The sequence below is a fragment of the Salvelinus alpinus genome, chromosome 17 (genome assembly GCF_045679555.1).
Source record: "Salvelinus alpinus chromosome 17, SLU_Salpinus.1, whole genome shotgun sequence".
NCBI lineage: Eukaryota > Metazoa > Chordata > Actinopteri > Salmoniformes > Salmonidae > Salvelinus > Salvelinus alpinus.
In genome coordinates this window covers 55,382,371-55,408,083 of record NC_092102.1, presented here as the reverse complement: position 1 = coordinate 55,408,083, position 25,713 = coordinate 55,382,371, and the positions used below count along the sequence as shown (strand labels likewise).

The following is a 25,713-nucleotide window of genomic DNA, read 5'->3' as shown; positions in this document are numbered from 1 at the left end:
TATATATATATATATATATATATTTTTTTTTTAAGGGTAGGGTTCTTGTATATATATGTGTGTGTGTGTTTTCGGCTCCACTACGTTGGTGAAGTCAGAGAGGAAGAGGAAGAGAGGCCCAACTCAGCAGAAAATCTGTCTCCCTCCTTTACTCCGTGTCTCATATCCAGGCTTTATCACAACCGGCCGTGTTTGGGAGTCCCATAGGGCGGCGCACAATTGGCCCAGTGTCGTCCGGGTTTGGCCGGTGTAGGACGTCATTGTAAGTAAGAATGTGTTCTTAACTGACTTGCCTAGTTAAATAACGGTCATTAAAAAAATATATATATATATGTATATATATAACATTTTGAATGAGTTATCCACATTGCAATGTTTTGAAATTCGGGCTTTTATTTTGAAGGTTTATTCAAGCCATACAGACGTGACGTCATCAGTTGTGCTTCTAGTGATCCCCTCACATGACCAGAAAACGGAAGTGGCATTTGAAGCCTCGTAAACAATCGCTCTCCGACTGTCTCTTTCAAACAAACCGTGATACAAACGCCTAGATTATAAGAAAACCACTATTTAATCGTGTTTTATCTAGATCTAAGTTGGGATAGTCACCGGGATCTCTGCTTGTCGAACTGTGAGACGGTAGGAGAGAGAGAGCGAGAGAAACAGAAACAGATAGAGAGATGGGTCTGTCAGAGAAAGAAGAGTGTGTCTTGTTGGATAAAAAGCTGCTTGTCTTTATGGACCAACTGGAGCTGCTGGAGGAGAAACGAGAGAGACTCAACTCTCTAATAGAACAGGTATAGGATGGAAATTATATGATGTATCAAGGGCTAGACTGTCTTTGATGACTTGATCAGGGGCTTTATATTGTGGCTTTACATTGTGTGTGTGTGTGTGTGTCTGTCTGTCTGTCTGTCTGTCTGTCTGTCTGTCTGTCTGTCTGTCTGTCTGTCTGTCTGTCTGTCTGTCTGTCTCTGTCTGTCTCTGTCTGTCTGTCTGTGTGTCTGTGTGTGTGTGTGTGTGTGTGTGTGTGTGTTCGTGTTACAGGGATGGTTCTCCATGTCCAAAGCGAGGTATTCGATGGGCAACAAGCAGGTGTCTGCTCTGCAGTATGGGAGTGAGATGGAACCTCTGGTCCGAGTGCACACCAGGTGAGTGGTACCTCTGGTCCGAGTCCACACCAGGTACGAAGAAGATGCGCTTAGCCAAAGACTGTATTAACCTTATAGACTATTTTTATTTTTATTTCACCTTTATTTAACCAGGTAGGCTAGTTGAGAACAAGTTCTCATTTGCAACTGCGACCTGGCCAAGATAAAGCATAGCAGTGTGAACAGACAACACAGAGTTACACATGGAGTAAACAATAAACAAGTCAATAACATGGTAGAAAAAAAAAAGAGAATCTATATACAATGTGTGCAAAAGGCATGAGGTAGGCAATAAATCGAATAATTACAATTTAGCAGATTAACACTGGAGTGATAAATCATCAGATGATCATGTGCAAGAAGAGATACTGGTGTGCAAAAGAGCAGAAAAGTAAATAAATAAAAGCAGTATGGGGGGTGAGGTAGGTAAATTGGGTGGGTAGTTTACAGATGGACTATGTACAGCTGCAGCGATCGGTTAGCTGCTCGGATAGCAGATTTTTAAAGTTGTTGAGGGAGATAAAAGTCTCCAACTTCAGAGATTTTTGCAATTCGTTCCAGTCGCAGGCAGCAGAGAACTGGAAGGAAAGGCGTCCAAATGAGGTTTTGGCTTTAGGGATGATCAGTGAGATACACCTGCTGGAGCGCGTGTTGCAGGTGGGTGTAGCCATCGTGACCAGTGAACTGAGATAAGGCGGCACTTTACCTAGCATAGCCTTGTAGATGACCTGGAGCCAGTGGGTCTGACGACAAACATGTAGCGAGGGCCAGCCGACTAGGGCATACAGGTCGCAGTGGTGGGTCGTATAAGGTGCTTTAGTAACAAAACGAATGGCACTGTGATAAACTGCATCCAGTTTGCTGAGTAGAGTATTGGAAGCTATTTTGTAGATGACATCGCCGAAGTCGAGGATCGGTAGGATAGTCAGTTTTACTAGGGTAAGTTTGGCGGCGTGAGTGAAGGAGGCTTTGTTGCGGAATAGAAAGCCGATTCTTGCTTTGATTTTGGATTGGAGATGTTTGATATGAGTCTGGAAGGAGAGTTTGCAGTCTAGCCAGACACCTAGGTACTTATAGATGTCCACATATTCTAGGTCGGAACCGTCCAGGGTGGTGATGCTAGTCGGGCGTGCGGGTGCAGGCAGCGAACGGTTGAAAAGCATGCATTTGGTTTTACTAGCGTTTAAGAGCAGTTGGAGGCCACGGAAGGAGTTTTGTATGGCATTGAAGCTCGTTTGGAGGTTAGATAGTACAGTGTCCAAGGAAGGGCCGGAAGTATATAGAATGGTGTCGTCTGCGTAGAGGTGGATCAGGGAATCGCCCGCAGCAAGAGCAACATCATTGATGTATACAGAGAAAAGAGTCGGCCCGAGAATTGAACCCTGTGGTACCCCCATAGAGACTGCCAGAGGACCGGACAACATGCCCTCCGATTTGACACACTGAACTCTGTCTGCAAAGTAGTTGGTGAACCAGGCAAGGCAGTCATTAGAAAAACCGAGGCTACTGAGTCTGCCGATAAGAATATGGTGATTGACAGAGTCGAAAGCCTTGGCCAGGTCGATGAAGACGGCTGCACAGTAATGTCTTTTATCGATGGCGGTTATGATATCGTTTAGTACCTTGAGCGTGGCTGAGGTGCACCCATGACCGGCTCGGAAACCGGATTGCACAGCGGAGAAGGTACGGTGGGATTCGAGATGGTCAGTGATCTGTTTGTTGACTTGGCTTTCGAAGACCTTAGATAGGCAGGGCAGGATGGATATAGGTCTGTAACAGTTTGGGTCCAGGGTGTCTCCCCCTTTGAAGAGGGGGATGACCGCGGCAGCTTTCCAATCCTTGGGGATCTCAGATGATACGAAGGAGAGGTTGAACAGGCTGGTGATAGGGGGTGCGACAATGGCGGCGGACAGTTTCAGAAATAGGGGGTCCAGGTTGTCAAGCCCAGCTGATTTGTATGGGTCCAGGTTTTCCAGCTCTTTCAGAACATCTGCTATCTGGATTTGGGTAAAGGAGAAGCTGGGGAGGCTTGGGCGAGTAGCAGCGGAGGGGGCGGGGCTGTTGGCCAAGGTTGGAGTCGCCAGGAGGAAGGCATGGCCAGCCATTGAGAAATGCTTGTTGAAGTCTTCGATTATCACGGATTTATCGGTGGTGACCGTGTTACCTAGCCTCAGTGCAGTGGGCAGCTGGGAGGAGGTGCTCTTGTTCTCCATGGACTTTACAGTATCCCAGAACGTTTTGGAGTTAGAGCTACAGGATGCAAATTTCTGCTTGAAAAAGCTGGCCTTTGCTTTCCTGACTGACTGCGTGTATTGGTTCCTGACTTCCCTGAACAGTTGCATATCGCGGGGGCTCTTCGATGCTATTGCAGTTCGCCACAGGATGTTTTTGTGCTGGTCGAGGGCAGTCAGGTCTGGAGTGAACCAGGGGCTATATCTGTTCTTGGTTCTGCATTTTTTGAACGGAGCATGCTTGTCTAATATGGTGAGGAAGTAACATTTAAAGAATGACCAGGCATCCTCAACTGACGGGATGAGGTCAATATCCTTCCAGGGAACCCGGGCCAGGTCGATTAGAAAGGCCTGCTCGCAGAAGTGTTTTAGGGAGCGTTTGACAGTGATGAGGGGTGGTCGTTTGACCGCGGACCCGTGGCGGATACAGGCAATGAGGCAGTGATCACTGAGATCTTGATTGAAGACAGCAGAGGTGTATTTGGAGGGCAGGTTGGTCAGGATAATGTCTATTAGGGTGCCCATGTTTACGGATTTAGGGTTGTACCTGGTGGGTTCCTTGATGATTTGTGTGAGATTGAGGGCATCAAGCTTGGATTGTAGGACTGCCGGGGTGTTAAGCATATCCCAGTTTAGGTCACCTAACAGAACAAACTCTGAAGCTAGATGGGGAGCGATCAATTCACAGATGGTGTCCAGGGCACAGCTGGGAGCTGAGGGGGGTCGGTAGCAGGCGGCAACAGTGAGAGACTTATTTCTGGAGAGATTAATTTTTAAAATTAGAAGTTCGAACTGTTTGGGCATAGACCTGGAAAGTATGACAGAACTTTGCAGGCTATCTCTGCAGTAGATTGCAACTCCTCCCCCTTTGGCAGTTCTATCTTGACGGAAAGTGTTATAGTTGGGTATGGAAATCTCAGAATTTTTGGTGGCCTTCCTAAACCAGGATTCGGACACGGCAAGGACATCAGGGTTGGCAGAGTGTGCTAAAGCGGTGAGTAAGGCAAACTTAGGGAGGAGGCTTCTGATGTTGACATGCATGAGGCCAAGGCTTTTTCGATCACAGAAGTCAACAAATGAGGGTGACTGGGGACATGCAGGGCCTGGGTTTACCTCCACATCACCCGAGGAACAGAGGAGTAGTAGGATGAGGGTGCGGCTAAAGGCTATCAAAACTGGTCGCCTAGAGCGTTGGGGACAAAGAATAAAAGGAGCAGATTTATGGGCGTGGTAGAATAGATTCTGGGCATAATGTGCAGACAGGGGTATGGTGGGGCGTGGGTACAGCGGAGGCAAGCCCAGGCACTGGGTGATGATAAGAGAGGTTGTATCTCTGGACATGCTGGTCACCGCATGTGTGGGGGGTGGGACGAAGGGGGTATCAGAGGTACGGAGAGTGGAACTACGGGGTCCATTGCAAACCAAAACAATGATAGCTAGCCTGAATAACAGTATGCAAGGCATATTGATATTTGAGGGAGACATACAATAAGGCATAAAGTGATTGCAGGTCTTGATTGGGAGAGCTAGCTAAAACAACAGGTGAGATAACAGCAGCTAGTCAGTTAACAGTTAACAGTCAGTTAACTATCTATAACCAGGGATGCAAACTAGTCACCTTTCAGCAAAATTCGCCGTTTTGAATCCAAAATGTGTGACCTACGAGATTCGTGTAGATCTGATGAGAAACGTTTGGCGGTGGGATTTGGATCACTACTGACTGTAAGCGAACGAGTGATCCGCGTTTGGAGTAATACTGGCTGCTGTATCCAAGGCTCAGCCAATATACTGGCTGCTGTATCCAAGGCTCAGCCAATATACTGGCTGCTGTATCCAAGGCTCAGCCAATATACTGGCTGCTGTATCCAAGGCTCAGCCAATATACTGGCTGCTGTATCCAAGGCTCAGCCAATATACTGGCTGCTGTATCCAAGGCTCAGCCAATATACTGGCTGCTGTATCCAAGGCTCAGCCAATATACTGGCTGCTGTATCCAAGGCTCAGCCAATATACTGGCTGCTGTATCCAAGGCTCAGCCAATATACTGGCTGCTGTATCCAAGGCTCAGCCAATATACTGGCTGCTGTATCCAAGGCTCAGCCAATATACTGGCTGCTGTATCCAAGGCTCAGCCAATATACTGGCTGCTGTATCCAAGGCTCAGCCAATATACTGGCTGCTGTATCCAAGGCTCAGCCAATATACTGGCTGCTGTATCCAAGGCTCAGCCAATATACTGGCTGCTGTATCCAAGGCTCAGCCAGTCATTCACGTAACAACAGAATGCAGCACCCGACTGAAGAGAGAAGAGAACCAATTTGCTAGTTACAGAATCAGCATGTGCTCTGGAAACACAGCAGCAGTGGGCAAAGGCAGTTTGCCAGTTACAGCAGCACGTCCCTGAACGATAACGAGGAGGTAGGTGAGAAGCCTGACCACGGAGACGGGGGTGAGAAGGTTACAGCAGCACGTCCCTGAACAATAACGAAGAGGTAGGTGAGAAGCCTGACCACGAACGGGGTGAGAAGGTGATGAAGCCAACTCCATTTGGAAAGTTTGAGGTGAGGAAGAAAGTGTGGTGGAAAAAGTATTGTTAGCATTGTTTAGTATCTTGCTATAGTAGCTGGATCCAATTATCTGTCAGCTAACAAGAGTAATGTTGAGCAACATTAGCCAACTTATCTGAACAAATAATTGAGTCTATTGTTTGAAAATGAGCTGGCTACTAAAGTCAGAAAGCTAGCTAGCTAACGTTACAACATCAGATGAGCTAACGTTAGTAACCTAACCAATTCGCTATAGCATTAACCGGTACTCCTTGCCTTTCCTCAAGTATTAACGCGTTAGTTGTTTAATGGACCTTAGCAATCTGTGTGAAATATTAACTAAACTCAGCAAAAAAAGAGACGTCCCTTTTTCAGTAACTTCACAGATCTTCATTGTAAAGGGTTTAAACACTGTTTCCCATGCTTGTTCAATGAACCATAAACAATTAATGAACATGCACCTGTGGAATGGTCGTTAAGACACTAACAGCTTACAGACAGACGGTAGGGTAATTAAGAAAGATGCCCAGGGTCCCTGCTCATCTGTGTGAACGTGCCTTAGGCATGCTGCAAGGTGGCATGAGGACTGCAGATGTGGCAAGAGCAATAAATTGCCATGTCCGTACTGTGAGACGCCTAAGACAGCGCTACAGGGAGACAGGACGGACAGCTGATCGTCCTCGCAGTGGCAGACCACGTGTAACAACACCTGCACAGGATCGGTACATCCGAACATCAAACCTGCGGGACAGGTACAGGATGGCAACAACAGTTACACCAGGACCGCACAATCCCTCCATCAGTGCTCAGACTGTCCGCAATAGGCTGAGAGAGGCTGGACTGAGGGCTTGTAGGCCTGTTGTAAGGCAGGCCCTCACCAGACGTCACCGGCAACAACGTCGCCTATGGACACAAACCCACCGTCGCTGGACCAGACAGGACTGGCAAAAAGTGCTCTTCACTGACGAGTCGTGGTTTTGTCTCACCAGGGTTGATATTCGTGTTTACCCTTCCTGCAGGAAGGCTGTGATGGTAACAAGCCTTCTATTATAAAGGCTGTGATGGTAACAAGCCTTCTATTATAAAGGCTGTCATGGTAACAAGCGTTCTATTATAAAGGCTGTCATGGTAACGAGCCTTCTATTATAAAGGCTGTCATGGTAACAAGCCTTCTATTATAAAGGCTGTCATGGTAACAAGCCTTCTATTATAAAGGCTGTCATGGTAACAAGCCTTCTATTATAAAGGCTGTCATGGTTAAATGTAATATTAGGGTATTGTTTTTTCTCAAGACTTGAGTGTCATTTGCAGTAAAGTCTAGGTAACAACATTGGATTGCTTTCTTTACATTTTTTAGCCATGAGTTAGGTTCACATGAATCACTTTATTTTACACACAGAGACTGATCATGTAGATCATATTTTAGTTGAAACCTACATTTCCCCCTAGCAGGGATTTTTCGCATGCAAAACAAAAAGTGTCACCTTTTTGGGCCCTCACCAGTTTGCATCCCTGACTATAACTTAGCTGCATCTATACAATATAACTTTATTTAGGCTGTCAGTACTCACCATTCAATGGACTCAAACTTCCAAGGCATGTCTGTTTATCAACTCTGTGTACTGTGTGGTAGAGGGTGTATGTGGGATAATAATGATGTTAGTGTGCCATAGGACTCTGGAGAGTGGTGAGGCCGAGTTCCAGACAAAGAGAAGAACGCTGAAGTCTCCTGAAGAGAGACAGGTGGAGGACATTGGACCTAAAGACAAGGAGGGTAATGGAGCGCCACTGACTAGTGTAGGCTGTGTCTTCTCCATATGCCAACTACAGGCCTTTAAAAGGGATAGGTCAATAGTACTGTATACAGTGCATTCAGAAGGTATTCACACCTTCCAACAGACCCTCAGTACTTTGTTGAAGCACCTTTGGCAGCGATTACAGCCTCGAGTCAAATCAAACTTTATTTGTCACATGCGCCGAATACAACAAGTGTAGACCGTACCGTGAAATGCTTACTTACAAGCCCTTAACCAACAGTGCAGTTCAAGAAGAGTTAAGAAAATATTTACCAAATAAACAAATGTAAAATATAATAAAAAGTAACACAATAAAATAACAATAACGAGGCTATATACAGGGGGTACCGGTACCGAGTCAATGTGGGGGGGGGGAGTACAGGTTAGTCGAGGTAATTTGTACATGTAGGTAGGGATGAAGTGACTATCCATAGATAATAAACAGCGAGTAGCAGCAGTGTGCAAAACCAATGGAGGGGGGGTCAATATAAATAGTCCGGTGGCCATTTGATTCATTGTTCAGCAGTCTTATGGCTTGGGGGTAGAAGCTGTTAAGGAGCCTTTTGGTCCTAGACTTGGTGCTCCGGTACCGCTTGTCGTGCGGTAGCAGAGAGAACAGTATGACTTGGGTGACTGGAGTCTCTGACAATTTTCTGGGCTTTCCTCTGACACTGCCTATTATATAGGTCCTGGATGGCAGGAAGCTTGGCCCCAGTGATGTACTGGGCCTTACGCACTACCCTCTGTAACGCCTTACGGTCAGATGCTAAGCAGTTGCCATATCAGGCGGTGATGCAACCGGTCAGGATGATCTCGATGGTGCAGCTGTAGAACTTTTTGAGGATCTGGGGACCCATGCCAAATCTTTTCAGTCTCCTGAGGGGGAAAAGGTGTTGTTGTGCCCTCTTCACGACTGTCTTGGTGTGTTTGGACCATGATAGTTCGTTGGTGATGTGGACACCAACGAACTTGAAACTCTCGACCCGCTCCACTACAGCCCCGTCGATGTTAATAGGGGCCTGTTTGGCCCGCCTTTACTTGTAGTCCACGATCAGCTCCTTTGTCTTGCTCACATGCTTGAAACATGTAGGTATTACAGACTCGGTCAGGGAGAGGTTGAGAATGTCAGTGAAGACACTTGCCAGCGCATGCTTTGACCTGTCCTGGTAATCCGTCTGGCCCCGTGGATTTGTGAATTTTGACCTGTTTAAAGGTCTCGCTCACATCGGCTACCGAGAGCGTTATCACACAGTCGTCCAGAACAGCTGGTGCTGGTGCGAGCATAAAAGGCATTTAGCTCATCTGGTAGGCTTGTGTCACTGGACAGCTTGCGGCTGTGCTTCCCTTTGTAGTCCGCTATAGTTTTCAAGCCCTGCCACATCCGACGAGCGTCAGAGCCGGTGTAGTAGGATTCAATCTTAATCCTGTTTTGATGCTTTTCTTGTTTGATGGTTCGTCTGAGGGCAAAGCGGGATTTCTTATAAACGTCCGGATTAGTTTTCCCATTCCTTGAAAGCGGCAGCTCTAGCCTTTAGCTTGATACGGATGTTGCCTGTAATCCATGGCTTCTGGTTGGGATATGTACGTACAGTCACTGTGGCGACTACGTCGTCAATGCACTTATTGATGAAGCTGATGACTGAGGTGGTATACTCCTCAATGCCATTGGATGAATCCCAGAACATATTCCAGTCTGTGCTAGCAAAACAGTCCTGTAGCGTAGCATCCGTGTCATCTGACCACTTCCGTATTGAGCGAGTCACTGGTACTTCCTGCTTTAGTTTTTGCTTGTAAGCAGGAATCAGGAGGATAAAATTATGGTCAGATTTGCCAAATGGAGGGCGAGGGAGAGCTTTGTACGTGTCCCTGCGTTTGGAGTAAAGGTGGTCTTGAGTTGTTTTTCCTCTCGTTGCACATGTGACATGCTGGTAGAAATGAGGTTAAACGGATTTAAGTTTGCCTGCATTAAAGTCCCCGGACACTAGGAGCGCAGCTTCTGGATGACCATTTTCTTGTTTGCTTATGACCTTATAGAGCTGTTTGAGTGCGGTCTTAGTGCCAGCACTGGTTTGTGGCGGTAAATAGACGGCTACAAATAAGATAGAATGGTCTACAGCTTATCATAAGGTACTCTACCTCAGGCGAGCAATACCTCAAGATTTCTTTAATAGTAGACGTGCACCAGCTGTTATTGACAAATAGACACACACCCCCGCCCCTCGACTTACCAGACGTAGCTTCTCTGTTCTGCCGGTGTATATTATCCGTGTCGTCGTTCAGCCACGTCTCGGTGAAACATAAGATTTTACAGTTTATAATGTCCCGTTGGTAGGATAATCTTGATCATAAGTCATCGATTTTATTTTCCAATGATTGCACGTTGGCCAATAGAACAGATGGCAATGGGAGTTTACTCGCTCGCCTACAAATTCTCTGAAGGCAGCCCGACCTCCGCCCCCGTTTTCTCCGTCTTTTCTTCACGCAAATGACGGGGATTTGGGTCTGTTCCCGGGAAAGCAGTATATCCTTCTCGTCGGACTCGTTAAAGGAGAAAGCTTCTTCCAGTTTGAGGTGAAGCTGTTCTGACGTCCAGAAGTTATTTTCCAGCATAAGAGACTGTAACATTATGTCCCGTGTGGCTCAGTTGGTAGAGCATGGCGCTTGCAACGCCAGGGTTGTGGGTTCATTCCCCACGGGGGGACCAGGATGAATATGTATGAACTTTCCAATTTGTAAGTCGCTCTGGATAAGAGCGTCTGCTAAATGACTTAAATGTACAAAACAAGTTTTAAAAATAAGTTACAAACAACGCAAAAAAACCTAGCAAAATAGCATAGTTGGATAGGAGCATGTAAAACGTCAGCCATCCTCTCCGGGCGCCAGTCTTCTTGGGTATGAAGCTACAGGCTTAGCACACCTGTATTTGGTGAGTTTCTCCCATTGTTCTCTGCAGATCCTCAAGCTCTGTCAGGTTGGATGGGGAGTGTCGCTGAACAGCTATTTTCAGGTCTCTCCAGAGATGTTCGATCGGGCAGAGCTTGAGGGGGATAAAACAATTCATCCATTTTTCGAATAAAGCTGTAACGTAACAAAATGTGGAGGGGTCTGAATACTTTCTGAATGTAGCATTACTGAGAAATCAGTTTATATTGAATTATTTGGAGTTATGTCTTGGAATCGTTAACTTATGGATACTTGTTAGTGCCACTGAATGCATTTAAAATATTGATGGGAGACTCTGTTATGGAGGAAATTGTTTTTTTTAGGCTGGATCATGTTGTTGTATTGGTGTATGTTTTAATTATGTAATGTATTGATTGTTGCTGCCTTCTTTGCCAGATCACCCTTGAAAGGCCCAGCATGTCCCCGGGCACTCTCATTTGTTGACTTCTGTAACCGAAAAAGCCTTGGTTTCATGCATGTTAACATCAGAAGCCTCCTCCCTAAGTTTATTTTACTCACTGCTTTAGCACACTCCGCCAACCCTGATGTCCTTGCCGTGTCTGAATCCTGGCTTAGGAAGGCCACCAAAAATTCTGAGATTTCCATACCCAACTACAACAGTTTCCGTCAAGATAGAACTGCCAAAGGGGGAGGAGTTGCAATCTACTGCAGAGATAGCCTATGCCCAAACAGTTCGAGCTTCTAATTTAAAAATGTTATCTCTCCAGAAATAAGTCTCACCGTTGCCGCCTGTTATAGACCCCCCTCAGCTCCCAGCTGTGCCCTGGACACCATATGTGAAATGATTGCACCCCATCTATCTTCAGAGTTCGTTCTACTAGGTGACCTAAACTGGGATATGCTTAACACCCCGGCAGTCCTACAATCTAAGCTAGATGCCCTCAATCTCACACAAATTATCAAGGAACCCACCAGGTACAACCCTAAATCCGTAAACATGGGCACCCTCATAGATATCGTCCTGACCAACTTGCCCTCCAAATACACTTCTGCTGTTTTCAATCAGGATCTCAGCGATCACTGCCTCATTGCCTGCATCCGCTATGGGTCTGCGGTCAAACGACCACCCCTCATCACTGTCAAACGCTCCCTAAAACACTTCTGCTAGCAGACCTTTCTAATCGACCTGGCCCTGGTATCCTGGAAGGCTATTGACCTCATCCCGTCAGTCGAGCATGCCTGGTCGTTCTTTAAAAGTAATTTCCTCACCATTTTAAATAAGCATGCCCCTTTCAAAAAATGTAGCGCTAAGAACAGATATAGCCCATGGTTTACTCCAGAGCTGACTGCTCTCGACCAGCACAAAAACATCCTGTGGCGGACTGCACTAGCATCGAATAGTCCCCGCGATATGCAACTTGTCAGGGAAATCAGGAACCAATACACGCAGTCAGTCAGGAAAGCAAAGGCTAGCTTTTTCAAACAGAAATTTGCATCCTGTAGCTCTAACTCAAAAAGGTTTTGGGACACTGTAAAGTCCATGGAGAATAAGAGCACCTCCTCCCAGCTGCCCACTGCACTGAGGCTAGGTAACACTGTCACCACCGATAAATCAACGATAATCGAGAACTTCAATAAGTATTTCTCTACGGCTGGCCTTGCTTTCCTCCTGGCTACCCCAACCCCGGCCAACAGCTCCGCACCCCCCGCAGCTACTTGCCCAAGCCTCCCCAGCTTCTCCTTCAACCAAATCCAGATAGCAGATGTTCTGAAAGAGCTGCAAAATCTGGACCCCTACAAATCAGCCGGGGTAGACAATCTGGACCCTCTCTTTCAAAAAGTATCTGCTGTCATTGTTGTAACCCCTATTACAAGTCTGTTCAACCTCTCTTTCGTATCGTCCAAGATCCCTAAAGATTAGAAAGCTGCCGCGGTCATCCCCCTCTTCAAAGGGGGTGATACTCTAGACCCAAACTGTTATAGACCTATATCCATCCTGCCCTGCCTTTCTAAAGTCTTCTAAAGCCAAGTTAATAAACAGATCAATGACCATTTCGAATCCCACCGTACCTTCTCCGCTGTGCAATCCGGTTTCCGAGCTGGTCACGGGTGCACCTCAACCACGCTCAAGGTCCTAAACGATAGCATAACCGCCATCGATAAAAGACAGTACTGTGCAGCCGTCTTCATTGACCTGGCCATGGCTTTCGACTCTGTCAATCATCGTATCCTTATCGGCATACTCAACAGCCTTGGTTTCTCAAATGACTGCCTCGCCTGGTTCACCAACTACTTCTCAGACAGAGCCTGTTGTCCGGACCTCTAGCAGTCTCTATGGGGGTACCACAGGGTTAAATTCTCGGGCCGACTCTTTTCTCTGTATATATCAACGATGTCGCTCTTGCTGCGGGTGATTCCCTGATCCACCTCTACGCAGACGACACCATTCTGTATACAGTCGTGGCCAAAAGTTTTGAGAATGACACAAATATTAATTTCCACAAAGTTTGCTGCTTTAGTGTCTTTAGATATTTTTGGCAGATGTTACTATGGATTACTGAAGTATAATTACAAGCATTTCATACATGTCAAAGGCTTTTATTGACAATTACATGAAGTTTATGCAAAGAATCAATATTTGCAGTGTTGACCCTTTTTTTTTTCAAGACCTCTGCAATCCGCCCTGGCATGCTGTCAATTAACTTCTGGGTTACATCCTGACTGATGGCAGCCCATTCTTGCATAATAAATGCTTGGAGTTTGTCAGAATTTGTGGGTTTTTGTTTGTCCACCTGCCTCTTGAGGATTGACCACAAGTTCTCAATGGGATTAAGGTCTGGGGAGTTTCCTGGCCATGGACCCAAAATATCGATGTTTTGTTCCCCGAGCAACTTAGTTATCACTTTTGCCTTATGGCAAGGTGCTCCATCATGCTGGAAAAGGCATTGTTCATCACCAAACTGTTCCTGGATGGTTGGGAGAAGTTGCTCTCGGAGGATGTGTTGGTACCATTCTTTATTCATGGCTGTGTTCTTAGGCAAAATTGTGAGTGAGCCCACTATCTTGGCTGAGAAGCAACCCCACACATGAATGGTCTCAGGATGCTTTACTGTTGGCATGACATGGTAGCGCTCACCTTGTCTTCTCCGGACAAGCTTTTTTCCGGATGCCCCAAACAATCGGAAAGGGGATTCATCAGAGAAAATGACTTTATCCCAGTCCTCAACAGTCCAATCCCTGTACTTTTTGCAGAATATCAGTCTGTCCCTGATGTTTTTCCTGGAGAGAAGTGGCTTCTTTGCGGCCCTTCTTGACACCAGGCCATCGTCCAAAAGTATTTGCCTCACTGTGCATGCAGATGCACTCACACCTCCTGCCTGCTGCCATTCCTGAGAAAGCTCTGTACTAGTCGTGCCCCGATCCCGGAGACGGTCCTGGCGCTTGCTGGACTTTCTTGGGCGCCCTGAAGCCGCTTTCACAACAATTGAACCGCTCTCCTTGAAGTTCATGATGATCCGATAAATGGTTGATTTAGGTGCAATCTTACTGGCAGCAATATCCTTTCCTGTGAAGCCCTTTTTGTGCAAAGCAATGATGACGCACGTGTTTCCATGTAAATAACCATGGTTGACAGAGGAAGAACAATGATTCCAAGCACCACCCTCCTTTTGAAGCTTTCAGTCTGTTATTCGAACTCAATCAGCATGACAGTGATCTCCAGCCTTGTCCTCGTCAACACTCACACCCGTGTTAACGAGAGAATCACTGACATGATGTCAGCTGGTCCTTTTGTGGTAGGGCTGAAATGCAGTGGAAATGTTTTTGGGGGATTTAGTTCATTTGCATGGCAAAGAGGGACTTTGCAAATAATTGCAATTCATCTGATCACTCTTCATAACGTTCTGGAGTATATGCAAATTGCCACCTTAAAATCTTAGGCAGCAGACTTTGTGAAAATTAATTGTGTCATTCTCATAACTTTTGGCGACGACTGTACATCTCGCCCTTCTTTGGACACTGTGTTAACTACATATTCGTTGCCAGACCCACTGGCTCCAGGTCATCTATAAGTCTATGCTAGCACGCGCTCCAGCAGCTATATCTCACTGGTTGTCCCCAAAGCCAACACCTCCTTTGGCCGCCTTTCCTTCCAGTTCTCTGCTGCCAATGACTGGAATGGATTGCAAAAATCGCTGAAGCTGGAGACTTCTATTTCCCTCACTAATTTTAAACATCAGCTATCTGAGCAGCTAACCGATCGCTGCAGCTGTACATAGCCCATCTGTAAATAGCCCACACACCCAAACTACCTACCTCATCCCCATTATTGTTTTTATTTACTTTTCTGCTCTTTTGCACACCAGTATCTCTACTTGCACATCATCTGCTCATCTATCACTCCAGTGTTAATTTGCTAAACTGTAATTACTTCGATACTATGGCCTATTTATTGCCTTACCTCCTCACGCCATTTGCACACACTGTATATAGACTGTCTTTTTTTCTATTGTGTTATTGACTGTACGCTTGTTTATTCCATGTGTAACTCTGTGTTGTTGTTTGTGTTGCACTGCTTTGCTTTATCTTGGCCAGGTCTCAGCTGTAAATGATAACTTGTTCTCAACTAGCTTACCTGGTTAAATAAAGGTGAAATAAAAAATACAATAAATAAAAAGACCCCTCATCTGACTGTATGTGTGTTGGACCTACAGGTGTGAGGAGAAGAGTAAAGACGCAGGAGGTTCCAGAGATAGACCAGAGTGACAACAATGATCCGTGGACAGAGACCGAGCCGGCTCCTTCCTCCAAGCCTGAACCCAACCCCCAGCAGGACCCACTGAAGTGGTTTGGAATCCTGGTGCCTCAGACCCTGAAACAGGCCCAGGCCTCATTCAAACAGGGTAGGCTCCTGTCTGTCTGATATGCTGGATGAAACAAGTTAGGGTCTGTCTGATATGCTGGATGAAACAAGTTAGGGTCTGTCTGGTAGGATGGATGAAACAAGTTAGGGTCTGTCTGGTAGGATGGATGAAACAAGTTAGGGTCTGTCTAGTAGGATGGATGAAACAAGTTAGGGTCTGTCTGGTAGGATGGATGAAACAAGTTAGGGTCTGTCTGGTAGGATGGATGAAACAAGTTGGGGTCTGTCTGGTAGGATGGATGAAACAAGTTAGGGTCTGTCTGGTAGGATGGATGAAACAAGTTGGGGTCTGTCTGGTAGGATGGATGAAACAAGTTAGGCTCTGTCTGGTAGGATGGATGAAACAAGTTAGGGTCTGTCTGGTAGGATGGATGAAACAAGTTGGGGTCTGTCTGGTAGGATGGATGAAACAAGTTAGGGTCTGTCTGGTAGGATGGATGAAACAAGTTGGGGTCTGTCTGGTAGGATGGATGAAACAAGTTAGGGTCTGTCTGGTAGGATGGATGAAACAAGTTAGGGTCTGTCTGGTAGGATGGATGAAACAAGTTAGGGTCTGTCTAGTAGGATGGATGAAACAAGTTAGGGTCTGTCTGGTAGGATGGATGAAACAAGTTAGGGTCTGTCTGGTAGGATGGATGAAACAAGTTAGGGTCTGTCTGGTAGGATGGATGAAACAAGTTAGGCTCTGTCTGGTAGGATGGATGAAACAAGTTAGGGTCTGTCTAGTAGGATGGATGAAACAAGTTAGGGTCTGTCTGGTAGGATGGATGAAACAAGTTAGGGTCTGTCTGGTAGGATGGATGAAACAAGTTAGGGTCTGTCTGGTAGGATGGATGAAACAAGTTAGGGTCTGTCTGGTAGGATGGATGAAACAAGTTAGGGTCTGTCTAGTAGGATGGATGAAACAAGTTAGGGTCTGTCTGGTAGGATGGATGAAACAAGTTAGGGTCTGTCTGGTAGGATGGATGAAACAAGTTAGGGTCTGTCTAGTAGGATGGATGAAACAAGTTCAGGCTCTGTCTGGTAGGATGGATGAAACAAGTTGGGGTCTGTCTAGTAGGATGGATGAAACAAGTTAGGGTCTGTCTGGTAATATGGGTGAAACAAGTTAGGGTCTGTCTGGTAGGATGGATGAAACAAGTTAGGGTCTGTCTGGTAGGATGGATGAAACAAGTTAGGGTCTGTCTGGTAGGATGGATGAAACAAGTTAGGGTCTGTCTGGTAGGATGGATGAAACAAGTTAGGCTCTGTCTGGTAGGATGGATGAAACAAGTTAGGGTCTGTCTAGTAGGATGGATGAAACAAGTTAGGGTCTGTCTGGTAGGATGGATGAAACAAGTTAGGGTCTGTCTGGTAGGATGGATGAAACAAGTTAGGGTCTGTCTGGTAGGATGGATGAAACAAGTTAGGGTCTGTCTGGTAGGATGGATGAAACAAGTTAGGGTCTGTCTAGTAGGATGGATGAAACAAGTTAGGGTCTGTCTGGTAGGATGGATGAAACAAGTTAGGGTCTGTCTGGTAGGATGGATGAAACAAGTTAGGGTCTGTCTAGTAGGATGGATGAAACAAGTTCAGGCTCTGTCTGGTAGGATGGATGAAACAAGTTGGGGTCTGTCTAGTAGGATGGATGAAACAAGTTAGGGTCTGTCTGGTAATATGGGTGAAACAAGTTAGGGTCTGTCTGGTAGGATGGATGAAACAAGTTAGGGTCGCCTTCCGTCTTCCAGTATGGATCAAAAATAAAAAATGTCCCTTCTCTGCCTTCTCCCTTCTACCCTCCTCCCCCATCCCCCCTCTCCCTTGTCCCCTCTTTCCCACCTCTCCCTTGTCCCCTCTTTCCCACCTCTCCCTTGTCCCCTCTCCCTTGTCCCCTCTTCACCACCTCTCCCTTGTCCCCCTCTTCACCACCTCTCCCTTGTCCCCCTCTTCACCACCTCTCCCTTGTCCCCTCTTCACCACCTCTCCCTTGTCCCCCTCTCCACCACCTCTCCCTTGTCCCCCTCTTCACCACCTCTCCCTTGTCCCCCTCTTCACCACCTCTCCCTTGTCCCCCTCTTCACCACCTCTCCCTTGTCCCCCTCTTCACCACCTCTCCCTTGTCCCCCTCTTCCCCCTTTGCCCCCCCCTCTTTCTTTGCTCCCCCCTCTCCCCTGTAGTGGTAGAGTTGTCAGCGGAGATGGCTGCTCTCCAGTCTGCAGTCCTGACCACCAGACAACAGCTGCAGATGAAACAGAAGAGCAGGAGCCAGACCTCGGACCTGACGGACAGACTGACCTGACGGACAGACTGACCTGACGGACAGACTGACCTGACTGACAGACTGACCTGACTGACAGACTGACCTGACTGACAGACAGACTGACCTGACTGACAGACAGACTGACCTGACGGACAGACGGACCTGACTGACCTGACTGACCTGACTGACAGACTGACCTGACTGACGGACAGACTGACCTGACTGACTGAATGACAGACTGACCTGACGGACAGACTGACCTGACGGACAGACTGACCTGACTGACAGACTGACAGACTGACAGACTGACCTGACTGACAGACTGACCTGACTGACAGACAGACTGACCTGACGGACAGACGGACCTGACTGACTGACAGACTGACCTGACTGACAGACTGACCTGACTGACAGACAGACTGACCAGACGGACCTGACTGACTGACTGACCTGACTGACTGACTGACCTGACTGACCTGACTGACGGACAGACTGACCAGACGGACCTGACGGACAGACTTACCTGACTGACAGACTGACCAGATCATGGTTTAGCGTACACAGCCACTCTCTCCCACATAGTATAGTAGTGCACTACTTCTGTCTAGAGCCCTTTCATACAAAGGCTGAGGGGGCTGCAGCACCCCTGATAAATAAATAAAAAATATAGAAATAATCAAATCTACATCTTTTTTTATCACAAAATTTGTGATCTTCATTACGCCTGTATTAGCGGAGAGAAATACTCAAGATATACCCCTACTACCTATACGTACATGTAGGTAGCAGGGGTAAAGATACGTTGAGGTAGATATGTACGTGTAGGTAATAGGGGTAAAGATACGTTGAGGTAGATATGTACGTGTAGGTAATAGGGGTAAAGATACATTGAGGTAGATATGTACGTGTAGGTAACAGGGGTAAAGATACATTGAGGTAGATATGTACGTGTAGGTAATAGGGGTAAAGATACGTTGAGGTAGATATGTACGTGTAGGTAATAGGGGTAAAGATACGTTGAGGTAGATATGTACGTGTAGGTAATAGGGGTAAAGATACATTGAGGTAGATATGTACGTGTAGGTAACAGGGGTAAAGATACATTGAGGTAGATATGTACGTGTAGGTAATAGGGGTAAAGATACGTTGAGGTAGATATGTACGTGTAGGTAATAGGGGTAAAGATACGTTGAGGTAGATATGTACGTGTAGGTAATAGGGATAAAGATACGTTGAGGTAGATATGTACGTGTAGGTAACAGGGGTAAAGATACATTGAGGTAGATATGTACGTGTAGGTAATAGGGGTAAAGATACGTTGAGGTAGATATGTACGTGTAGGTAACAGGGGTAAAGATACGTTGAGGTAGATATGTACGTGTAGGTAATAGGGGTAAAGATACATTGAGGTAGATATGTACGTGTAGGTAATAGGGGTAAAGATACATTGAGGTAGATATGTACGTGTAGGTAATAGGGGTAAAGATACATTGAGGTAGATATGTACGTGTAGGTAACAGGGGTAAAGATACGTTGAGGTAGATATGTACGTGTAGGTAATAGGGGTAAAGATACGTTGAGGTAGATATGTACGTGTAGGTAATAGGGGTAAAGATACATTGAGGTAGATATGTACGTGTAGGTAACAGGGGTAAAGATACGTTGAGGTAGATATGTACGTGTAGGTAACAGGGGTAAAGATACGTTGAGGTAGATATGTACGTGTAGGTAATAGGGGTAAAGATACATTGAGGTAGATATGTACGTGTAGGTAATAGGGGTAAAGATACATTGAGGTAGATATGTACGTGTAGGTAATAGGGGTAAAGATACGTTGAGGTAGATATGTACGTGTAGGTAATAGGGGTAAAGATTTTTTATGTGTTATTCCTTACATTGGTACCCCAGGTAATCTTAGGTTTCATTACATACAGTCGGGAGGAACTACTGAATATACGATTAACGTCAACTTACCATCGTTCCTACCAGGAATATGACTTTCCCGAAGCGGATCCAGTGTTTTGCCTTCCACCCAATACAATGGATCTGATCCCAGCCGGCGACCCTATGCGACGCCGTAAAAGGGGCAAACGTAGCGGTCTCCTGGTCAGGCTTCGGAGACGGGCACATCGCACTCCACTCCCTAGCATACTACTCGCCAATGTCCAGTCTCTTGACAATAAGGTTGATGAAATCCGAGCACGGGTAACATTCCAGAGAGACATCAGAGATTGTAACGTTCTCTGCTTCACGGAAACATGGCTAACTCAAGAGACGCTAACGGAGTCGGTGCAGCCAGCTGGTTTCTTCACGCATCGCGCCGACAGAAACATACATCTTTCTGGTAAGAAGAGGGGCGGGGGTGTATGCCTTATGATTAACGAGACGTGGTGTGATCATAACAACATACAGGAACTCAAGTCATTCTGTTCACCTGATCTAGAACTCCTCACAATCAAATGTCGACTGCATTATCTACCAAGGGAATTCTCTTCGATTATAATCACAGCCGTATATATTCCCCCCCAAGCAGACACATCGATGGCCCTGAACAAACTTTATCTGACTCTTTGTAAACTGGAAACCACACACCCTGAGGCTGCATTCATCGTAGCTGGGGATTTTAACAAGGCAAATCTGAAAACAAAACTCCCTAAATTCTATCAGCATATCGATTGTGCTACCAGGGCTGGTAAAACCTTGGATCATTGTTATACTAACTTCCGCGACGCTTATAAGGCCCTCCCCCGCCCTCCTTTCGGAAAAGCTGACCACTTTGTTGCTTCCAGCCTACAAACAGAAACTAAAACAACAAGCTCCATCGCTCAGGTCTGTTCAAAGCTGGTCCGACCAATCTGATTCCACACTTCAAGACTGCTTCGATCACGCGGATTGGAATATGTTCCGCATTGCGTCCAACAACAACATTGACGAATATGCTGATTCGGTGAGCGAGTTCATGAGAAAGTGCATTGACGATGTCGTACCCACAGCAACGATTAAAACATTCCCAAACCAGAAACCGTGGATTGACGGCAGCATTCGCGTGAAACTGAAAGCGCGAACCACTGCTTTTAACCAGGGCAAGGTGACCGGAAACATGACCGAATACAAACAGTGTAGCTATTCTCTCCACAAGGCAATCAAACAAGCTAAGTCCCAGTACAGAGACAAAATAGAGTCGCAATTCAACAGCTCAGACACAAGAGGTATGTGGCAGGGTCTACAGTCAATCACGGATTACAAAAAGAAAACCAGCCCCGTCGCGGACCAGGATGTCTTGCTCCCAGACAGGCTAAATAACTTTTTTGCTCGCTTTGAGGACAATACAGTAACTGAGCTAAACGACTACCGCCCCGTAGCACTCACTTCCGTCATCATGAAGTGCTTTGAGAGACTAGTCAAGGACCATATCACCTCCACCTTACCGGACACCCTAGACCCACTCCAATTTGCTTACCGACCCAATAGGTCCACAGACGACGCAATCGCAACCACACTGCACACTTCCCTAACCCATCTGGACAAGAGGAATACCTATGTGAGAATGCTGTTCATCGACTACAGCTCAGCATTTAACACCATAGTACCCTCCAAACTCGTCATCAAGCTCGAGACCCTGGGTCTCGACCCCGCCCTGTGCAACTGGGTCCTGGACTTCCTGACGGGCCGCCCCCAGGTGGTGGGGGTAGGTAACAACATCTCCACCCCGCTGATCCTCAACACTGGGGCCCCACAAGGGTGCGTTCTGAGCCCTCTCCTGTACTCCCTGTTCACCCACGACTGCGTGGCCATGCACGCCTCCAACTCAATCATCAAGTTTGCGGATGACACTACAGTGGTAGGCTTGATTACCAACAACGACGAGACGGCCTACAGGGAGGAGGGGAGGGCCCTCGGAGTGTGGTGTCAGGAAAATAACCTCACACTCAACGTCAACAAAACAAAGGAGATGATTGTGGACTTCAGGAAACAGCAGAGGGAGCACCCCCCTATCCACATCGACGGGTCAGTAGTGGAGAAGGTGGAAAGTTTTAAGTTCCTCGGTGTACACATCACAGACAAACTGAATTGGTCCACCCACACAGACAGCGTTGTGAAGAAGGCGCAGCAGCGCCTCTTCAACCTCAGGAGGCTGAAGAAATTTGGCTTGTCACCAAAAGCACTCACAAACTTCTACAGATGCACAATCGAGAGCATCCTGTCGGGCAGTATCACCGCCTGGTACGGCAACTGCTCCGCCCACAACCGTAAGGCTCTCCAGAGGGTAGTGAGGTCTGCACAACGCATCACCGGGGGCAAACTACCTGCCCTCCAGGACACCTACACCACCCGATGTCACAGGAAGGCCATAAAGATCATCAAGGACAACAACCACCCAAGCCACTGCCTGTTCACCCCGCTATCATCCAGAAGGCGAGGTCAGTACAGGTGCATCAAAGCAGGGACCGAGAGACTGAAAAACAGCTTCTATCTCAAGGCCATCAGACTGTTAAACAGCCACCACTAACATTTAGCGGCCGCTGCCAACATACTGACTCAACTCCAGCCACTTTAATAATGGGAATTGATGGAAATTATGTAAAAATGTACCACTAGCCACTTTAAACAATGCCACTTAATATAATGTTTACATACCCTACATTACTCATCTCATATGTATATGTATATACTGTACTCTATATCATCTACTGCATCTTGCCATCTTTATGTAATACATGTATCACTAGCCACTTTAAACTATGCCACTTTATGTTTACATACCCTACATTACTCATCTCATATGTATATACTGTACTCTATATCATCTACTGCATCTTGCCATCTTTATGTAATACATGTATCACTAGCCACTTTAAACTATGCCACTTTATGTTTACATACCCTACATTACTCATCTCATATGTATATACTGTACTCTATACCATCTACTGCAACTTGCCTATGCCATTCTGTACCATCACTCATTCATATATCTTTATGTACATATTCTTTATCCCTTTACACTTGTGTGTATAAGGTAGTAGTTGTGGAATTGTTAGGTTAGATTACTTGTTGGTTATTACTGCATTGTCGGAACTAGAAGCACAAGCATTTCGCTACACTCGCATTAACATCTGCTAACCATGTGTATGTGACAAATAAAATTTGATTTGATTTGATTAGATACGTTGAGGTAGATATGTACGCGTAGGTAATAGGGGTAAAGATACGTTGAGGTAGATATGTACAGTACCAGTCCAAAGTTTGGACACCTACTCATTCAAGGGTTTTACTTTATTTTTACTATTTTCTACATTGTAGATTAATAGTTAAGACATCAAAACTATGAAATAACACAAATGGAGACTTGTAGTAACCAAAAAAGTGTTAAACAAATCTAAACCTATTTTATTTTTATATCTTTTTTTTTCTTTCTATCTATTTTGAAATTCTTTAAAGTAGGGACGGCATGTAGCCTAGTGGTTAGAGCGTTGGGCCAGTAACCGAAAGGTTGCTGGATCGAATCCCCGAGCTGACAAGGTAAAAATCTGTCGTTCTGTTCCTCGGTGGGCCGTCATTGTAAATAAGAATGTGTTCTTAACTGACTTGCCTAGTTAAATAAAAAAGCCACCCTTTTCCTTGATGACAGCTTTGCACACTCTTTCTGCATTCTCTCAACCAGCTTCACCTGGAATGCTTTTCCAACAGTCAAATGCTGAGCACTTGTTGGCTGCTTTTCCATCACTCTGCGGTCCAGCTTATCCCAAGCCATCTCAATTGAGATGTGTTCCATTATTAAAGTGACCAGTGTTCCATTATTAAAGTGACCAGTGTTCCATTATTAAGGTGACCAGTGTTCCATTATTAAGGTGACCAGTGTTCCATTATTAAAGTCAATCAATCAATTTTATTTTATATAGCCCTTCGTACATCAGCTAATATCTCGAAGTGCTGTACAGACACCCAGCCTAAAACCCCAAACAGCTAGTAATGCAGGTGTAGAAGCACGGTGGCTAGGAAAAACTCCCTAGAAAGGCCAAAACCTAGGAAGAAACCTAGAGAGGAACCAGGCTATGAGGGGTGGCCAGTCCTCTTCTGGCTGTGCCGGGTGGAGATTATAACAGAACTATGCCAAGATGTTCAAAAATGTTCATAAGTGACAAGCATGGTCAAATAATAATCATGAATAATTTTCAGTTGGCTTTTCATAGCCGATCATCAAGAGTTGAAAAACAACAGGTCTGGGACAGGTGGCGGTTCCATAACCGCAGGCAGAACAGCTGAAACTGGAATAGCAGCAAGGCCAGGCGGACTGGGGACAGCAAGGAGTCACCACGGGCGGCAGTCCCGACGCATGGTCCTAGGGCCCAGGTCCTCCGAGAGAAAGAAAGAGAGAAGGAGAAAATTAGAGAGAGCCAAGATTTTCAAAATTTCCATAAATGACAAGCATGGTCAAATAATAATCAGGAATAAATCTCAGTTGGCTTTTCATAGCCGATCATTAAGAGTTGAAAACAGCAGGTCTGGGACAGGTAGGGGTTCCATAACCGCAGGCAGAACAGTTGAAACTGGAATAGCAGCAAGGCCAGGCGGACTGGGGACAGCAAGGAGTCACCACGGCCGGTAGTCCCGACGTATGGTCCTAGGGCTCAGGTCCTCCGAGAGAAAGAAAGAGAGAAGGAGAAAATTAGAGAGAGCCAAGATTTTCAAAATGTTCATAAATGACAAGCATGGTCAAATAATAATCAGGAATAAATCTCAGTTGGCTTTTCATAGCCGATCATTAAGAGTTGAAAACAGCAGGTCTGGGACAGGTAGGGGTTCCGTAACCACAGGCAGAACAGTTGAAACTGGAATAGCAGCAAGGCCAGGCGGACTGGGGACAGCAAGGTGTCATCATGCCCGGTAGTCCTGACGTATGGTCCTAGGGCTCAGGTTCTCAGAGAGAAAGAGAGAACGAGAGAATTAGAGAGAGCAGACTTAAATTCACACAGGACACTGGATAAGACAGGAGAAGTACTCCAGGTAACCAACTGACCCTAGCCCCCCGACACAAACTACTGCAGCATAAATACTGGAGGCTGAGACAGGAGCGGTCAGGAGACACTGTGGCCCCATCCGAAGAAACCCCCGGACAGGGCCAAATAGGAAGGATATAACCCCACCCACTTTGCCAAAGCACAGCCCCCGCACCACTAGAGGGAAATCCTCAACCACCAACTTACAATCCTGAGACAAGGCCGAGTATAGCCCACAAAGGTCTCCACCACAGCACAAACCAAGGGGGGGCGCCAACCCAGACAGGAAGATCACGTCAGTAACTCAACCCACTCAAGTGACGCACCCCTCCTAGGGACGGCATGAAAGAGCACCAGCAAGCCAGTGACTCAGCCCCTGTAACAGGGTTAGAGGCAGAGAATCCCAGTGGAGAGAGGGGAACCGGCCTGGCAGAGACAGCAAGGTGACCAGTGTTCCATTATTAAGGTGACCAGTGTTCCATTATTAAAGTGTCCAGTGTTCCATTATTAAGGTGACCAGTGTTCCATTATTAAGGTGACCAGTGTTCCATTATTAAGGTGACCAGTGTTCCATTATTAAAGTGACCAGTGTTCCATTATTCAAGTGACCAGTGTTCCATTATTAAAGTGACCAGTGTTCCATTATTAAGGTGACCAGTGTTCCATTATTAAGGTGACCAGTGTTCCATTATTAAAGTGACCAGTGTTCCATTATTAAGGTGACCAGTGTTCCATTATTAAGGTGACCAGTGTTCCATTATTAAAGTGTCCAGTGTTCCATTATTAAGGTGACCAGTGTTCTATTATTAAGGTGACCAGTGTTCCATTATTAAAGTGACCAGTGTTCCATTATTAAGGTGACCAGTGTTCCATTATTAAAGTGTCCAGTGTTCCATTATTAAGGTGACCAGTGTTCCATTATTA

General features: G+C 46.1%; 1 protein-coding gene across 6 annotated transcripts; it reads left to right on the top strand.

Annotated features, from left to right (window-relative positions):
* The first annotated feature begins 109 nt into the window (after positions 1-109).
* Positions 110-25,420, top strand: ccdc115 (coiled-coil domain containing 115). Of its 6 annotated transcripts, none has more exons than XM_071349454.1 (8): positions 110-262; positions 404-797; positions 1,048-1,151; positions 7,602-7,702; positions 15,341-15,529; positions 17,706-19,559; positions 22,983-23,663; positions 25,233-25,420. In XM_071349454.1, exons 2-6 carry the CDS (start codon positions 681-683, stop codon positions 17,825-17,827), a joined length of 633 nt encoding a protein of 210 aa, XP_071205555.1. In that variant the 5' UTR covers positions 110-262; positions 404-680; the 3' UTR covers positions 17,828-19,559; positions 22,983-23,663; positions 25,233-25,420. The 6 variants fall into 6 exon arrangements, with proteins under 6 accessions (XP_071205555.1, XP_071205558.1, XP_071205557.1 ...); XM_071349457.1 differs by having other exon boundaries at positions 17,706-19,627; positions 23,008-23,617; positions 25,256-25,420; XM_071349456.1 differs by having other exon boundaries at positions 17,706-19,627; positions 23,008-23,640; positions 25,256-25,420.
* The last annotated feature ends 293 nt before the right edge of the window (positions 25,421-25,713 follow it).